This window comes from Sciurus vulgaris (assembly GCF_902686455.1).
Source record: "Sciurus vulgaris genome assembly, chromosome: 1".
Lineage (NCBI taxonomy): Eukaryota > Metazoa > Chordata > Mammalia > Rodentia > Sciuridae > Sciurus > Sciurus vulgaris.
In genome coordinates, this window is record NC_136461.1 from 105217404 (window position 1) to 105236087 (window position 18684).

The following is an 18684-nucleotide window of genomic DNA, read 5'->3' on the forward strand; positions in this document are numbered from 1 at the left end:
CTGATAACCCAGGATACTCTCTGCTATGTGCAGAGAACTAGAATAATGAGCTTCTAAGACCTGAGACTGAATGAAAACCTAATAAATACAATACAATGACATAACATTTAAGGCATGAAACACTGTATGATGTAACTTATTCGGCTGGAGTTTAGGACTTCAACTTGAAGTTTTAGCAAGACGAGTAAGTCCCAAACCCTGCACTGCCTCAGCCTTCCCACCATTCAGTGTTACAGCAATCAAGTAAAAGCTAAACATCTACAATGCCATTTAAGCCCTTCAGGATAATATTAGGAAGTAGAAAAAAAAAAATGCTAGGAAGTATCTGGAAGATGGCATGCATGTGCTTGAGGGTGGATATAATGGAGCACAGATGGCCTAGTTTTACAGCACGCATAGGGGTGAGCTTTCATACTTTCATGAACACAGAGAAATAAACCAAAGCCAGGGGCTCGTCATCTACTGTTCTCTACCCTGTCCTCATTCAGCCCTGGGGTTCCTCTGCTCCCTACCTTGAAAGACTGCCAATCAAAGTTGGGATAACAATTTCATTCCCTTCCCACCTCAGTCTAGCTACTCACTTAGCCAGCCGATCTCATTCAGCTGAATAATTTAAACTCTATATGCCTCCATTCCTTCTTTGGTAAGATAGATAGAATACTACCTGTAATTGCAGAATTTTTTTTTTAAATATTAAAAAGTAAATGAGACAATGTATATGGATCACCTAACACAGAGGTTTTCAAAAAGCGCTCACCATGACCATGATTAATTTTACTCATCCCAATAACTGTTTTTATAAATAGCATCTATATTTTAATCTGTTACTTGTGCATACCCTATTTTATATGATCATCTATATTGAGTTCAAAAGGACTGTAAGTATTAAAGAACACAAAGTGCAGTGCCATAACTAATTTGGCTCCAATTTTCTGGGCACCACTCACAAAAAAACGAGTATAGTAATTTTAAACCAATCAATTCAATCAAATCCCAGATTAAGAAGCGCACCCAATTACCAAGGGAAACACACATACATGTAACAATGCATTTGAATCAATCTTTTCTCCCCTTTATGTCTCCCACAGGCAGAAAAAGACAAAGATGAGCACTGAGCCTCAGCGTTTAGCTCCTGCTATAGTGAGTATGCTTGCTACCTATTCTGGATTTGCTTGTTTCACATGGGGCGGGAAAAAAATCTCTGGACTGGTAGGGAATGTAGCAATTCTCCAGGAGGGCAACTTTCCCTGAGGGTCTTGCAAAGACAATTCATGGAAATGATGCAGCTCCTGCAGAGCCACCCTCCACAGCACTGGTGGTTAAAAGCACAGATCTGGAGCCTAAGCTCACTACTTCCTGATTCTGTAATCCCAGTGTCCTTTTAACACCCACCTGAACTCCAATTTCTCATGTACGAAGTGGAGATACTAATCGTGCCTACTTCTTAGGGTCAAGATGCTGAGGAGAAGAGGTACTTATTTTTCACCATCATTAATAATAAGAATATTCCTTTTTAGGTTAAAAACTCATCCCCACTGTTGCTGATTCAAAGTAAGGGATGAAAGGTCATCTTCAGCATCAAGGGAGAACATCCTTTTGCTTGTCTCATGCAGAAGAATGGTTTGCAGGACATCGCTTTTAACCCTACTGTTGCCCCAGTGGACTGTGGTATAAGTTCTGGCTGCTGTGTGAAGTAAGCCTGGAAAACCACCCAGTTAGGAGAAAAGCCGCTCTGGCAGGTGAGGCAAAGGCAAACTTACACCTGGTGCCGTGATGCCCATTCCACATATTTACAAGGGTTCCAAGGCCTATAAAAAAGCAGCCAACGAGTTAAAACTCTCTGGATTAAGTGAAAACTAGATCAGAACTAATGAGGATCTGAGTGCAGGTTCAAAAATGAAATTTCAAAATAGGAGGCTGACGGTGTAGCACAGGCCAAGCGCAGAGCGGTGGGTCTGGAGTTAGAAGCAAATGTCTCTAATGCAATGCAAGTTCAACCACTAAGTGGGCAACTGGCTCAGTCACTCCCCGTGTGCTGCTCTGACTTCTTTGTTCATAGGATGGATATAATATTGGCCTCTACAGGGACTTAAGAGGTGGGAGCGAAGAGGGAGGTAATTTAAGCAGAAGCACTTCAGGCTCTTGGGAGGAAAAGCGCCATTAAAATCCAAGGTATTATCACCATTACCGATGTGATTGTTGTTGTTCTTTGGTAGACTTACCCAAGTGGCCTTGGGGCAGGATCTGGTGGTGCTGGGGGACTTTAACTACCCAGTTATCTGCTGGAAAAGCAATATAGCAGGCCACAGATCATCAAACAAGTTCTCGGAAGGGGTGGGGGGAAATCTTTCAGTACAAAAGATACAGGAAGTAAACAGCGTGGCTGCCCTTCGCTGGATCCTTACAAAGTAATGAGGAATTAGTCGCAGATTTTAAAGTACAGAGTCTGTGGTTAAGGCAAGCACAGACAGACAGGAAAATGGTAAAGAGTGGGCATTCAATTCAATAGTTTCAACCGAACAAATACTCAGCAAGCACCTACTCTATGCAAAGCACCATGCTAGGCATTGCAGGGGAAAAAGTCTAAGAAACAGAAGAATTTCAAGATAATTAGGTGTGTGGATGCAAGTGTGTGTGTGCAGGGGTGGTTTTTGAAAACACAATAAGAATGAAAAAAAATCATCCTATTGATGAGAAGAAAAAACAACGGCAAACCCCATGCCTATTTTTGACATTACTATTGAAGAGAAATATTTTGAATATGTAAAGGTGTAAATAAAAATGTAAAGGAAATCATTAGAGTACTAAAAGAAAGGACAGTTTGAGCAGCTAAAGAAAGGTTAAGGTTAGTTTTTAAAACATCATCATCTTGTTTACAATCAGAGCATTGTAAGTTTTTATTATCTTTTTACTAAACAGAACTACGAGAGAAAGGAGATTAATAAGAACAACCTGACACTATGGACATTGAAACACAACATGCCCAAACACTGGTGGTCTCTGAAGTCCCCAGCAAGGGGGCTGCACCCCACCACCCAGACAACGCCAGCTTACACAGGCAGGCAGCCTCGCAGAGGCTAAGCTTTCCGAGGCATGCTCCAGGAGGACGTGAGAGATCCCGTCCATTGACTGTTCCTTTTCTTTTTGCTGGCAATCGAACTTCTACCACCCCATGACTTGGAACAACACAATTTCAAAACCAGGGAAGAGACAATGAGGGGAATGCCCACCTTTATACTTAGAAAAACCCAAACAGCAAATCCTTCTTAAGAATGTACTTATTATTTAAAATCCTCCCCTAAAAGACCAACTCTCCGTAAGTCATATTTCAAGATAGGCCTCTACCCACTTCTTCTGGGACTCAATCCCACTCAGGAGCCATCAGCTTTCCAGGATTCCTGGTCTTTCTCCAAGCAGCCCTGGCACTGCCGATGTTTACATGGAGCTGCTCCACCTCAGGTCTGCTGGTATCCATCTCCAGCTGAGACACACCACTGATGACTGTGAACCAGGGCCTGCTGGATGTGCAGGTGGGCTGGAGGAAGCAGAGGGGCTCAGCGGGCTCGCTCCTGCTCTGCTTTAAGGCTGCAGTCCACCCTCCCCGAATTCTCCCACCTCAGCTGTATTCTTTCTCCTGCTATGTGACTTTAGGCACTGAACCAGGGACCAAGGAAGACAAGCACACAGAGCTCTCTACTTACTGAGGGGAAGGACTATGATGGGAATGTTCTTTGGACGTTTGCTCTCCTTGTCAATGAATTCCCCAGTGACTGTCTTCTCTCGCTCCGTCACACGACAGTTGTATTTCCCACTGTCTTCCTGGCGGAGATGGTAGATTTTCAGCACAAAGACACTGTCACTTTCTTTGGCCACTTTAAGCTGTCCTCTGGCTTCCCGGTGGGCAAATTCACTGTTGAGGATGGGCACAGCATTAGGCCCCATGCTGGCAATGAGGGAGCTGTTGAAGGCCCAGGAGACAGCAAAGTAACGGTCGGGAATGTTCTGGGCCTCCAAGATGCATCTGAACTCCACAGGCTCACCCACTGTGTGCAGCCGCTTGTCTGTTTCCAGCCGAACGGTAAACTCTTTGTCTGAGAAAACAAGTAATAAAAAAAGACGTATTCTAGGAGAATGAGGGTTGTGGATAATCAAACTGCATCAGCAAAACCCTACTACCTTTGCCCTCCTTAATAATGCTAACTCCAAGGAAGTGCCACAGCACTTGTCTTGAGAGAAAATCCAATTCAGACCCAGGTTACCTGAGGCCCAAAGAAACTCATGAATATCACAAAGTCCCACCTAGACCAGACAATCTAAGGAGTTTGTTATCTCAGTTAAGACCAATGAAGCTCTATTCAAAACTTACACTGCCCAAGATTAGAACTCCAAGAACCCAAAAGGAATTCTTATTATCTCTTAAATGGAAGGTTTCAAAGGTCTTGCCTTGAATCTCCATGGAAGCAACACCATGGCAAATATTTTCAGCAGATATCGTAGGACTTACCCCACAGGTCTGTGAGAAAAAAATTACAGTGGCCTAGGCGCTGACCCCAACCCCAACTCAGAAATGAATCTATTGAAATTCTCTCTCGACATCCATGTGAATACTGGAATTAAGACATGGATAAGACAAACCCTTACAGCATGGCATAGAATAAATTAAAACTAATGTCTTCTCACTGGCCTACCACCTGCCAGATCAAATGTAGGCTGTACCCACTTCCACTAACAGCCAGACCACCTCCAAAGTAGCCAAGGAACCCAAGCACACTTCAGAGCTGGGTGTCTACCCAGCCTCGAGGGCATGATCCAAGAGGAGCTCTCCGTAGGATGGTGCACAGTGACTTGTTAACTCATGAGACTGTTATCCAACCTCTAAAGCACCCATGCAGAAGTAAGTGGAAAGAAAAAGGAGTTGAGGGATGGAGGAAACTTTTGTCCTAAGAAATGGAGTCACAGAGCCCTGGCTGTGACCAATTCCCAAATCTCCCTCTTTACAGCTCTAGTCTGTTTCTCCAAAGAGAACATTAAGGGGAAATCCCATTGCAGTGCTGTCTGAATTCCCTGTAGACTTCATAGCCTCAACATGAACTGCCCTCTCCATAAGGCATTTCCAAGCCCTGACCACTGTCTGTCTTCACCTCATTCATCCCCTATCCCACACACTCTTGAAGCAGAGGAGAATCCTGTTGTCCTGAGAAAACTGGAGTCAACTGCTTCAGTATTCTTCCAGCTCAGCTCTACAACCCACCTGTTCTCCATGTCCCACTCCCCTGCCACGTGGGCCAGGGTCTTGCCCCAAACACCCCTTAACTCATTCCTGCCTTTACTCAAACTTCCTGACAGAGCAAACTACACTGGACACTACAGGGCTCACCTCCAATGTGCCAGCAATTGCTTCCCCTTCCCAAGAAACCAGAACTAAAACACGTGGACTGAAAGAAGAGTTTTACTCTGTCACCATTTGTCTGGATGAACACACCCATGTGTGACCATGCCCATGTTATCTGCTCTGTTATTAGCCCTCTGGTCAACCCAAGTACAGTAATTCATAACCCAACATCAATGCTAAAAAAAGCACTCCTTCCACATAAATGCCAGTGTGGACGTGTCAAGGGTGCCCTAGACCTCAGAATTTCCATCTGCCCTGAGGTCAGGCTAGCTGCAACTGTGGCTTTCTTCTTTTGCCAGCCAAAGTCTTTGTATCCCATGCCTCAGGGAAGTCCGCACATTCCCCAGTTGAAGATATGTAACACCCCTCCTTTCTGCAGAGCAATTTGATTTGGGTTTTGCCCAGTCAATTAAATGGACAGTAACTGATTAATGCTTTTTCTAGTACTGATCACTTTTTAGCTCATTGAAATCTGGCTTCTGATCCTTCTCCCACAAGCAACTAACCTAGCTAATGACACCTGTGGTTCACTCTATCCCCTGCCATCATAAGCAAAGGCTCTTTTTAAGTGTGCTTCAGCCTCTGGAGTTCCTAGAGTCCCTTGGGTTCCATGACATCCTCCCCTCCACTTCTCCTCTTGCTTGCCTGAACACTCTGGTCTTCTCTCTCACTGGAACAGGCTCTGACCCACCCCCACACCTAGTGACTCCCGTCAGGAGAGGCTCTCCTGAGCCTGTTCCAAGTGTTGCCCCAAGGGCTTTTCCTGGGTCCTCCTTATTCACAGGCCCAACCTCTAACTAAGCTTCAGATGCCCATGCTCAATGATACACTGGGCATTCTACATTTTGAGCATCTCTCTTAAGAGTTTTTGGGATGAACTCCTTGACTAAAAGTTATAAAAACAAAAAACAACAAGTGCCACCACCAAGGGACTTTCAAGCAGGACTCTGCACATCCTCATTACCCTTCTTCCTCCTCCTATCTCCCCACAGTTCAAAGAACCACAGGAGCCCCAGGCCCAGCTCCAGGCCCAGCCCCAGGGCTCCCTCCTGGCTTCTTCCTTCCATCAAGTCCTCCATCCTTCTGCCTCTAGTCACGGCCTCCCCCCTGCCACTGCCCTGGTTATAAGAGCTCTTCTAAGAGGAGACAGGGGAAGGGGAACTCCTTTCTTCATATAAAATCTTTTGCTGCCCAACATAAAACACGTGGCTGAAGCAAGAGGGGAACACTCAGGCCCTCACACACCACCCCCTGAACCCCAGGATGCATGCACATGCATATGGACGTGTGCTCATATGAGGTAGAACCTCTCAGGCACCTCCCAGGGGTTACTAAGGTCCCCAGAAGAAAGGCTTGAAAACTCTTGAATCACAGAGTCAAGTCTCAGCTCCACACCACAACATTTAGGCATCCAGGTTACCTTTCCTCTACCAATACTCATACCTTAAACTCAACATCTCGCCATGTGTGACTTTTCTCCACTTGCCAAACAAATAATCCTGTGCCTTCATAATTTTCTTCTTTATGTCTCTTTAAGTTTGAAATAAATCAAGTCACTAAACTTACTGGATTTCCTAGATTTGCCTTAACAAATATTCCATCCAGGGAAAATTACAGCAGCAAGACCTTTGCATTTACTGTGTTCCCAGAGCACTCTGCAAATACTATCAAGCACTCGGCACCTTCTCCTTGGCCACTGGTTTCCAGGTCTGCAAGTACCCTAAGTACGGAGACTAAGTGTTACTCTTCTTTGCATCCCCTACTGCCCTGCACCACACCTTCGGTACTGTAGAGACTGACTAGTGTTTCCTGAAATGAATGAAGAAAAGAGCAAAGTTGGCCATGTAACCACTGAGCCTGAACAGAAACCCAGAGTAAAGTCATTGACTTGTTGTTAAATTTTCCCCTTGCTGGATTAGTCTAGAAACATTTGCAGGGCAAATTCAAAAGTTATAATTCCAAATTGGTAAGATTAAAATAAAGAAGATTAACCGATGCAACCTAATTTAAAGGCATTAAGATTCAAAATCTGGTCCAGACTTCTGAAGCTGATCTTAAAACAGTCCAGGAAGGGAAATGATAAATAGGAAATAAAGCCCCTTTGGTAGACTTCTTAACTTCAGAAGATCCAGAAGGGGCCAAAAGCCTTGGGTCCTACAGAGCAGACCAAGTCCTCTACCTCTAGGAACCCAACTCCCTGGCAAAAGTCTTCAAATCCCCTAAATGTCCAGAGAAACCCTTCTGCCCCCTTCCCTCTAGAGCTGTCCTTGTCAAAATGTAGACAATGGAAGTATCACCTGAGAAGTGCACCAGATACCCAGCTTCCCAGGTCCCTCCCCAGGGTCCCCTGGTTCAGGATTCTGGCAAGTGCTGCTCTCGAATGTCAGAGGAACCACATAGGACCAAGACAACTCACTGTAGCAAACAGGACAGGAGGTCAAGAGAAGGTCCTGACAAGAGGACCCCATCTGTAACCTCCACTCTCTCAACAGGACTACCAAAGTCCTCACCAGAGGAGAGTGTCAACACAGGCTCACAGGCCACTCAGTGTACCTTAATGGTCGTCCTCCAACCAAAGCCAGGGACTGGTGGCCCATATGAGAACCTGGCTCCCAGCAAAGCTGAGGCAGTAGAAACAGCTACTGGCTCTGACCTGGAGCTGAGCAGGCTCAGGAGCCTGGAGTGGAGTTCGAGGTCATGGTAGATACCGAGAGGAGCCAGAGATCAGTGCACTTCACCAGGCTACCACCACTTTGCCACAGTCCTCAATACATCACTCAACTTCCTAAGGGGCCCTACCCAACCCAGATCTTCCTTGAGAAAGCATCTATGGTGGGACATGGTGCTCTTCGGACTGGCCCCATCAACACATCTGTGGCCACTTCCTAGGGTCCCTCCATAAAGTAATCTGTACTCCATGTCCTTACCTATGAAGTAGAAATGCTGCTACCTAATCACAGCACAGAACTGTTGAGGGGTTGTGACAATATGTGATAAAGCAATGCAGTTTGGAAGTTGTAAAACACCACTAAAGAAATATGAATGTAAAAATTAATAATGTAAGCCAAGATTTCTATAGCTCATAATTCTATACCTTCAATGAAAGGCTCATAATCACAATGTCTTCTATGAATGAAGACAGACTGGTAATTGAAGAAGGCAATACCAGCAAAGGAGTATCAAAATGTGGCTAACAGGAATGGGAGTCAGAGTCACGACATAGAATTGCTTTCTGTGAAATCATTTTTAAAATGAATTTCAAATATATTTAGCTATTTAAAGAACAAAAAAATAAATAAAAATAAAAAAATAAAATGAATTTCATATTTTAAAAAAATGTACAATAGCATGTAGGTAAAGAAAACAGGACAACAGGCCAGATTCAGTCTGGGCAGCACCTACCTGCAACTCTCTGGAAAGTCATGTCTTAGGAGACCTATGTTCTTCTATCTTCCAGCCACAGGCAAGACCATCTCTAACTTCACATGAAAACCAAAGATGTCTCCACACCCTCCCAGTGTCTGACAACCCTCCCCATCAGGTAAAAAACAGGGATAAGAGGCTCAGAGAAACTGACCAGTGGGTTGGACGTTGACCACGGCACCCTCGGAACGCTTCCGGGTCATGGCATACCATGACCCATCGGGATCCTGGATCCACTCAGCAGCCTCACAGTAGAACTCGCCCTGGTCAGAAGGCTGCAGGTGGAAGATGGTGAGGCGGAAGGTGGTCCTCCCCAGCTTGTCTAGCCGAACCTCCCCCAGGCTCTGCCTCTGGGCATATTCGCTGCTGGAGTGCAGTATAAAGTCCCGGCTCAGCGAAATGACCTCCACTGGCTTCTCACCACCTTTCTGCCGGAGCCAGGTCACAGACAGGTGGCTGTGCTGGATTGTCTCTGTGGCCACCTCACAACTGAGCTCCAGCGGATCCTGCTCCACTTTGTGCAGGGTTTGGGGCATGGCGGTGGTCTGCAGGGAGTCTGGGATCACTGCAACACAGAATGTTCCAAGAGTGAACCAACACAAATCCACAGAGTCTGAGACTCACTGGAAACAAGGTTCCTGCTCCAGACAGGCACAACTGTTCCTGTGTTCCCAACAGAGTCAGCCTCTGACAATGGTCAAGGCACAGATAAGCCCAAAGAAATATACAAAGGAAGAGTTTTCCGTTTTGCTGTGTAATACATTCAGGGGCAGGGGGACATGACACTTACCTTTAACAGTTTAATTATACTAGAAGCAAACATGAATTATATTTCAGAAGTTTAACATAATAAATGAACTCCCTAAACATAACGTGTCAAAACAGTTTTCTTTTAAGTCTCATAAGGGTTTTTTTTTGTTTTTTTTTTTTGGTACTAGGGATTGAACCCAGAGGTATTCAATCACTGAGCTGCATCCTAAGTCCTTTATTTTATTTTATTTTGAGACAGGGTCTTAATAAGTTGCTTAGGGCCTCACTAAGTTGCTGAGACTGGCTTTGAACTTCCATTCCTCCTGCCTCAGCCTCCTGAATCACGGGGATTATAGGCAAGTGCCACCACACCTGGCTAATAAGATTTCTTGTTGATTTCAGTATCGCTTTGATATCTTTCCTTTATTCATTCATTTATTAGTACTGGGGATTGAACCTAGGAGTATTTTACCACTGAGACACATCCCTAGCTCTTTTTATTTTGAGACAGGGTCTCACTAAGTTGCTTAGGGCCTTGCTAAGTTTCTGAGGCTGGCCTCATTTTCCCTATTCCCCAACTCACTTTCCTCTCTATTCCCCAACTTTATTCAACCATGCAATGTCCTTGAAAAGCTTTGGTTTTCTAGGGGGGTTTGTTTGTTTTGTTTTGTTTTTGTAGAGAAAATCCTCACCATCCCCTATTTTAAAAACACCATTTATCAATCAAAACGGTCCACACTGAAAGGAAGCCACAGTATGGGAGGACTTAGGAAGTGAAGAGATTGTTCTGAGGTCCCTTGGTTGGAATTTGACACTGATCCTTACGTCTTTCTGGAGACTAAACACCACCCTTCTGTCTGATGAGGGCACCCCAGTCACAACCAGTGTGCATTTTCTCCCTGCACATTTCAGTACTGGGTCTTAAAGTCCTCCTGTTATTCAAGAAAGGAAAAATAAGCAAAACTCAGTATTGCTGTTAATCAAAGAACCATCAACACTCCTGCTTAACTGGGATAATAGAAACTAGAGATTAAAGACTTGAGCAGAGAAGTAACAGCCTTGATATTGTTAACCTTTTACACTGGCTAACACTGTGGCTAGGGCCAGGGGCATGGAAAGTCCCCTGCTCCACACCTCTCTATCACCCAACACACACGGAGGGAGGCTGCCAGTCCATAACTCCTTACTCATGCAGCCAGAGGTCTGAGCAAAGACCTGCAGCCACTTTCTCTTCCTGATTCAGCAGAGTCCGTGCATTTCAGAGCCTGTCCAAAGGGCCATCCTTTTTAAAGGTTGAAGGAGTCCAGGGAATTCCACCTCAAATAGGGCAGCCTGGTGTGCTGATTATTTTCAGTGAAAGTCCCTTGGAAAGCAGCATCTGCTGAAAGAGGTTATACTCTGATATTCCCTTATCTGCATAAAGATCAGATCTGCTAAAGAAGAAAGCAATTACCTTTGGTCCCTGCCCTGGGTTTTCATTAACTAAACTCATATCTACAGGGAAGAAGATTAAAGAATGTAACCACACCAGGGCAGATTCTGTCACAAGCCACTTCTCCGTCTTCTTGGCTCATTCAATTCCCAAAGAGAATAATTTACAAACTATTGTCTGAACACTGACCAGTTCATTCACCTAAAATCACTTATTATCCCTCAAAATTGTCTCATTCCCATCTCCTTTTCCCCTGTGAAGCAGGACCTGTAAGTATCTGGGTCTCTCTGGGTTGTCTGGGTGGTTACCCTCCTCCAGTTTAGCCTCATGCCCATTAAAACCTCCTCGTAAAACCATTCTTCTATTCATCTGCCTACTGGAAGGGGCAGGGAAGCGTTCCCTTTTGTCCCTACAGGGGTTTCACCTCCCTTCTGGCTGATGTCATATACTCTATTTTCTAAATAATTTGAATATGATCATCACCCATGAATGTCCTTGCCTTATGTTTTTCATAACCCCTTTCACCAGCTAGAGGTCTAGTCAACCTCTGAAACACATAACATTTGCATTAGATCTCTTTTAAGTCTCAATATCAACATTCTATTATTTACAAGTGAGCACAGAAATTTTGCTCACATATGCCACCTGCTGACCTCTGAAATACCTGAGGAGTCTTGACAAAGTTAAACACGTGGTATGAAGCACAGGGACTCAGGCCTAACAGTGGCCACATGAAAACAGCATCTCCTTACCCACTAGGTTCATCTTTGCACTGTAACTCCCGAAGTATCGATCGTCAGTGTTGGGTGTATGGCATTCATACTCTCCAGCATCCCGGGCCTGGAGATCTGTGATGTGCAATAAAGCTGAGTTCCCCTGGACTCTTTCCACGTAGATCTTCCCACCTCGGACACGCTGGGTGTAGATGGCATAGGGGAAAGAAGAGTCCACGGTGCTGACGATCTGCACCTCGCGCTCTGGGGCAGAGGGCAGGTAAATGGACCACTGGAAGTTCTGCTCAGAGGGTCCCTGGTAGCCACTCACGTTGCACCAGATGGTGATGTGGGAGCCCTCTGTGCGGTACAGAGGTCCTTCCTGGACTGTGACCTGCCGCTGTGCTAACACCACACCTACAAAAGAGGCAGACACACAACACACTTGCTTAATTTTCAGACCAAAATGCAAAACAGGCAGCAATCTCCAGAGGGTTTGTTATTTGTGTGACATGATAATAATATAAACAGCTTACTGGCCCTTTCAGAGGCACTGTGTGATTTATAAATATTAATTAAAACACTCTATGGTAAAGCACTGTCTCTAATTTGCATATATGGGAATTTGATCGTGCAAGGACGTGGTTCTGTTACTTATTCAAAGGCTGACCCTTGTGAATTTCATTTAGTCCCTCTGTCATTTATGTAGCAGTTTTATATCTAATTATTAATGGCTGTTTATAAAGTTTTAATAAAATGAGCAGGAAAAGTTGAATCCTTGGCACAAATTCAGATGAAAACAAATGAAAGCAACCTTCTTACACAATCTAGCTGAAATTAAACATTTCTTCCTTAATTCAAGTGCTGGCTGGAGAGGCACAGGACCCTTTTAGGGGGGCTACACTCTACACTTTCAAATGTCACTACTCCCCATCACCATCCCAAGAAGCATTCCTTAGTTCCTTTTCCCTCCATAAATGGAAGCAGAGCAGAGCTCCTGCGAGCCTGCTTCCAGTTTAAGCTGAGCACACACAGATAGGAACGTGAAAAGCTGAAGCAGATCCCTGCTGCCCAGATTCCCACCAACTGGCCAAGTGGGGAAAACAGACAGTGCACAGCAAAACCTGTAACAAGGACAGCCATAGGCTGCCCTGGAGCTCTCAGCTCCCATTCGCCTGTGACCCCCGCCTTCTGGCTGAGATATGACTCTCCAAGGTCACTTCTGCCTGCCTTCTGCACGTTCTTTGTCACATGGCACCCCTTCACGGAGACACAGATAAAATATGGTGAGTTTAATTTCTCATTACATGCCAACTGCTATAGTTGGGATATGGTTTGACTGTGTTCCCCCACCCCACCCCCACCAGGGTTCATGTGCTAGAAGCTTGGTCCTCAGTGTGGTGATATGAGAGGTCCTCAGAGTGGTGATATGAGAGGTATTTCAGAGGTGGGGCCTAGTGAAAGATAATGCCCAAGAAGGGTGAATGCTGGTCTCTGGAGTTAGCTTCCACAAAAGTGGGCCCTTATAAAAAAGAGCAAGACCAGCCTTTCCCTTGTCTCTGGCTTCCTGTCTCACCATGTGACTGACTTCTTGCATAGGCTTTTGCCATGATGCCATACACCATGCTGTAATGTAGCCAGATCACAGAGGCAGAACTCAAGGAGCCAACAGTTTTGGAGTTGCAGCCTCTAACACTGTGAGCTAAATAAACCTTTTTAAAACAGTGCTCGGCCTAAGGCTTTTTGTTATAGTAATGGAAAATGGACTAATACACCAATACAACACACTGCGTCTGAGCTACTCAAAAGATGGAAGGAGGCATTCCCCTTTGTACCCCACTCAGCAGCAGCCAGGCACAGCAGTGTCGAAGAGAAAGCTGTAGATCGGAACTGACTATGTCTTTGGGCAAATTGTTTCTCCTCTCCAGACCTTCATCTCCTCATCTACAAAACAATTACTAAGAAAACTCTGGAGAGTACTAGCATGTATTCCCATACTAGCTTTGTCACTTATTGCCTGTGACCTTGGATAAGTTACTTAAAATCCCTGAGCTTCCATTTCCTCATGTGCAAGACAGGACTAATAATGCATGCCTCACAGTTATGAGAAATACTGAATAAAAAATTGTCTATAAATTCCCTAGCACAGGGCCTAGCACTCGGTCAGTTGTCAATAAAAAGCTGCTACTAGGACTCAAATTGACTGGACATTCTGTGGCTCTGGATCCACAGGTGACAGGCCCTGGCCAATGACTGCTCAAGAACACTTCAAAGCCTACCTCCACTCACAGATATGGCCCACTCCCACAGCAGGTTCCCTTCTATCCACAAATGGGAAGGGCAGCTGCCCTGGCATAAAACCTATCCAAAGTGGACCCAGCTGGTAAGGGGAGCAGGGAGGAGGACACAGCTCAAAGCCTAGTGCAAGGCAGCTCTCAGCCCAGCCCAGCCGGCTATGCCTCAAAGCAAGCTGACATCTGCAAGATGACAGACCTCAATGGGGCTTGCTATACAAGCAAAGGTCTGTGGCTTCCACACAGAATCTTTTCTCCCCAAGTCTTACACAGAACCCCATCTTGGCTCCCGCAAAGAAGTAGGGAAAAAATGGAAAAAAGGGGTGGGGGTGGAGCAAGAGGAAGCAATACAGGAACCAAGTGGTATGTAAATTTGACACATTCTGGCTGATGACATTCATTACTATATTTTAAATCATGGAGAAGAGAACTCATTAGTAATTTTCAGTATGTTAAAATTTGGCACATAACATTAGTTATATGTACTCTTTTAATGACAATTTTAAATACACACCCACCCACATACACATTGTGACAGTTGAATCAAATGTTTGTAGCAATTCTGAAATGCCGACACTTAGAAAACAACCTAACTATGCTCACAACACTTAGGAGTCTTTGCAATTTCAGTGTTCTATGAAGGAGCAGCAAGAATCATGCCCCACCATTTGCAAAGAAGGCTAAAGGCAGTTCAGGGCTCAATATCTTGCTCTGAGGACTACGTCTTAACCCTAGATCCACGATGGAATCATGGGGCACAAGGCTCTACCCCTCCAACACGGCTGATCTGGAATGCAGCCTGGGCATTAGGATATTTTAAAGCTCCCCCAAGGTCAATAAAGGCTTCTTTAAAATGTTTGTACCAAGAAGGTGCCAGCCAGGTACTCACATGAAAGAATATTTCCTAACTTAAGGCTCTCAGTGGTTTTAAGTTCCTGAGATTATACAGTGAGTTAATTCAAGAAAGTTTCAATCTCCTCTTGTCTTTCCCTGTCCAAAGAAAGCAAAGACCCATCAGACACGGCCCATGATGATGCAACAAGGGGTTTAGCTAGATTGCGTTCTACTCACAGACCTTACCAGGGCTTGATAAGCGGATCATATACACCCCCTGCACGCAGGTAAATAGTGTTAAGTGGCCACTGAATGAGCCCGGGCAGTAGGGTCAAAACAACTTGTCCAGGCCGGAAAAGAGTTACAAACAGCCCTGACAGATAAATCCGGGATTGTACTTCAACCACACATACTCAGCTGTACCTTTCTATTAAATATCTCCTTAATTTCCTTCCCACCCCATGAAGGGCCTCTGATCCCTGAAAAAAGTGCTGTACTTAGGAAGAGGATCTTAACAAAGAAATAAAAAATAACCCTTTCTTCTGGAGAGTTTAGTTCCTCTTCCACGCTCTACCCTCATAATGTCCTTCTGGTACTGCCTCTGCTGTGGTCTCTGCTACCCTCAAACAGACCCCTGTCCCCTGCCCTGCCCTACAACCTCTAGCTCAGGAGCACCTTCCATCTTCAGTTTACATCAGAAAGCTCCTCCCAGGTAAGAACTGCTTTTAAAAAAAAATAACTTAAACCTCAGACATTCTGTACTCTTTCGATTACTTTGCAATAAGCAAATATCACTTTTGTCAAGCAAAAAGAAAGATCAAAGTGTTATAATATACAACTACATAAAAAGGACTAGAAAGAAAATACTGGGTTAGAGGATGGCAAAGTTCTTTTCTCTTCTTTATATTTTACTTCCTCCTTCAATCCTCTGCAATGAGCATGAACTAGTTTCATAACTAGAAAAAATTTTTAATCAAAAATAAAAAATGTTGTATGATTGCTGCACAAATATTTTTCTGTATTCAGTACTATAGTATAATGTGTGTGGGGTGGGGTGTATTTGGTCTTTGGCCCCAGTTCCTGGCCCTGAATCCTTAACCCTTTGGAATTTCCTGAATAATAGGAGTCTCTCCATATTCATTAGGAGCTTATTTGGGCCACACCAGAGTTTATGCTAATGAAGCAACTCCAGGTGGGTCCTTAGTTTCAAGGGAGGAGCTGGTCACGCTTACAGGATTGGAAATTTCAATGCCTCCCTACAACCACCACCACCACCACCACCAGACCTCAGGGACAGAAGTGGAGCTGGGGATTGAGTTGTCACCAACAACCAATGATTTAATCGATCATGCCCAAGTAATGAAACTCATACCCTCATGTACAGATCAGGAAACCTTCCAGGTTAGTGAACACCCTGAGATGCTGGGAAAGTGGTCTAGCAGGAGAGGTACTGAAGCTCTGCGCTGTCACCCTCCACCCCGAAACCTTGCTCTGTGCACTGAATAGGGCTACCAGTGTGTCCAATAGGAAATGCACAAACAATGGCTCATGACTTCATGGGTGATAAGAATGCACTGGGGTTTCTGCCTTGCTCTCTCAGATCATATACTTTGAAGAAGAGCTAAATGCCATGTAGTGGGGACATCAAAGCAACCTGATGGGGAGGACCACATGAGGCTTCTTGCCAACAGCCAGTACCAACCTGCCCAACATGAGACTGAGCCACTTTGGGAGAGGATTCTCCAGCCTCAGACAAACCTTCAGATGACAGTGGGTGGAGAGGGCATCTGGGCTGCCAGTTCCAGGGACACTGCTCAAAATTGCTCAGTTAAGATGCTACTGAGTTCCTGAGCCTCAAAGACTGAGATGGTAAATGTTCCTTGTTGTTTTAAGCCTTTGGGGGTAATTCATTTTGCACCAAGATACACCTTTAGCATCTTCATTAGTTATAACAAATGAAAAAGGGTGACACATGCACATGTGTGTTCTTTTGGGAAAATGGTCTATAAATTTCAAAAGACCCCTTACAATGGAAAAGAAGATAAAGAATCATGGTCAGTGGGCAAGGCCATGTCCTTTTAGATCGAGTTTGTCAGTCCCTGGCAAACACATGCTATCACTTAAATAGTTTATTCAAGACACTGCTTGCCCAAGGATGCTCCAACTTTTGCTTGATGTCCCAGATGGCCCTGGGATAGGGGCATTTTGATTCATCAGTTAGTGAGCAGGGAGGGGACATTGTGCTTCTCATGCACTTTTTTCAGAACCTGTTCTTGGCTCAGGGACCTACATCTCTAAGCACAGGATCCAATTTATAGGATCAAAATGCGTGACTGAGTATGTCAAAATGTCAGAGGATCCACCTCATCATTTCATGTCTGCTCTTCCAGTGGGGCCTACATCATCACCAAAGCTCATTCACCAACTTGCTGTCACAAATTTGGCATGTGATTCAGTCACACTAGTATATTTCTTCATCTGTAATATGGAAATAATGTAATGGATCATGTAGCAATCTCACAGGGAACCCAAGAGATCAAATAATACTGTGGAAGTCAACAAATCAAGAGTTAAAAATTTCATCTCATTTCTACCAATCTTGATCCTATATCAATCTAGAAACAGGAAAAAAAACTTCTATAAATATTAAGAGTATTAAAAAGAACATTAGGGGGCTGGGGTTGTGGCTCAGTGGTAGAGCGCTTGCCTAGCATGTGTGAGGCCCTGGGTTCGATTTTCAGCACCGCATATAAATTAATTAATTAAATAAAGGTCTATCAACAACAAGAAAAAATATTTTAAAAAAAAGAACATTAATGTTTAACTTTGGGTTAAAATTATAAAACTATGTGTGCAGTAAAATGTTTAGAAAAAACTTAAGATTTCATCTCACTCCAATCAGAATGGCAATTATCAAAAATACAACAATAAATGTTGGTGAGGATGTGGGGAAAAAGGTACACTCATACTGGTGGAAATGCAAACTGGTGCAACCATTTTGGAAAGAGATTCCTCAGAAAACATGGAATGAAACCACCATTTGACCCAGTTATCCCACTCTCTGGTTTATACCCAAAGGATTTAAAATCAATATACACTACAATGACACAGCTACATCAATGTGGCTCAATTCACAATAGCTAAACTGTAGAACCAACCTAGGTTTCCTACAACAGATGCATGAACAAAGAAAATGTGACACACACACACATATATATCACATACATATATATATACATATACACACACACAAATGGAATATTACTTAGCTTTAAAGAAGAATGACATTCTAGCTTTTGCTGATAAATCAATGGAGTTAGAGAACATCATGCTAAGTGAAATAAGCCAAACCCAAAAAACTAAAGGCCGAATATTTTCTCTGATATGTGGATGCTAATTCACAATAAAGCGGGCAGGTGTGGGAAGATAGGGAAGAATAGAGTTACTTTATATTGGTAGAAGGGAGTGAAGGGAGGAGAAGGGGTATGGGGGAAGAAATGATAGTAGAGTGGAACAGACATTATTACCTCATGTACATATATGACTGCATGACCAATGTGATCCTACATATAATATGTATAAACAGAAAAATGAGAGACTATGCTCCATTTATGTAGGATCTATCAAAACGTATTAATGTAGTCTACTGTCATGTACAATTAATTAGAGAAAAAAAAAACCCTATACCTTGAAAATGGTCACACAAAACACTAACGATATTGGACTGAATGACTGAGTCATGTGAATATGAGTGATTTCCCCCTCACCCATTCCAGGAATATCAATGTCTCCTATTCTCTACTTTCCTAATTTCCCCAATTTTCCTACTTATTTATGTTGAGTACT

At 44.0% G+C, this 18684-nt stretch overlaps 1 protein-coding gene across 2 annotated transcripts in view; it reads right to left on the reverse strand.

Moving 5' to 3' along the window:
- IGSF3 (immunoglobulin superfamily member 3) overlaps window positions 1-18684 on the reverse strand; it is a 96193-nt gene that overhangs the window by 34907 nt on the left and 42602 nt on the right. Inside the window, exons 3-6 of one of the 2 annotated variants that reach the window (XM_079117172.1) lie at window positions 11750-12127; window positions 8970-9380; window positions 3702-4091; window positions 2223-2282 (exon numbers count right to left, since the gene is read on the reverse strand). In XM_079117172.1, the coding sequence (XP_078973298.1) occupies window positions 2223-2282; window positions 3702-4091; window positions 8970-9380; window positions 11750-12127 (1239 nt within the window). The remainder of the gene's footprint in view (window positions 1-2222; window positions 2283-3701; window positions 4092-8969; window positions 9381-11749; window positions 12128-18684) is intronic. The other variant, XM_079117173.1, reaches the window with a different exon arrangement.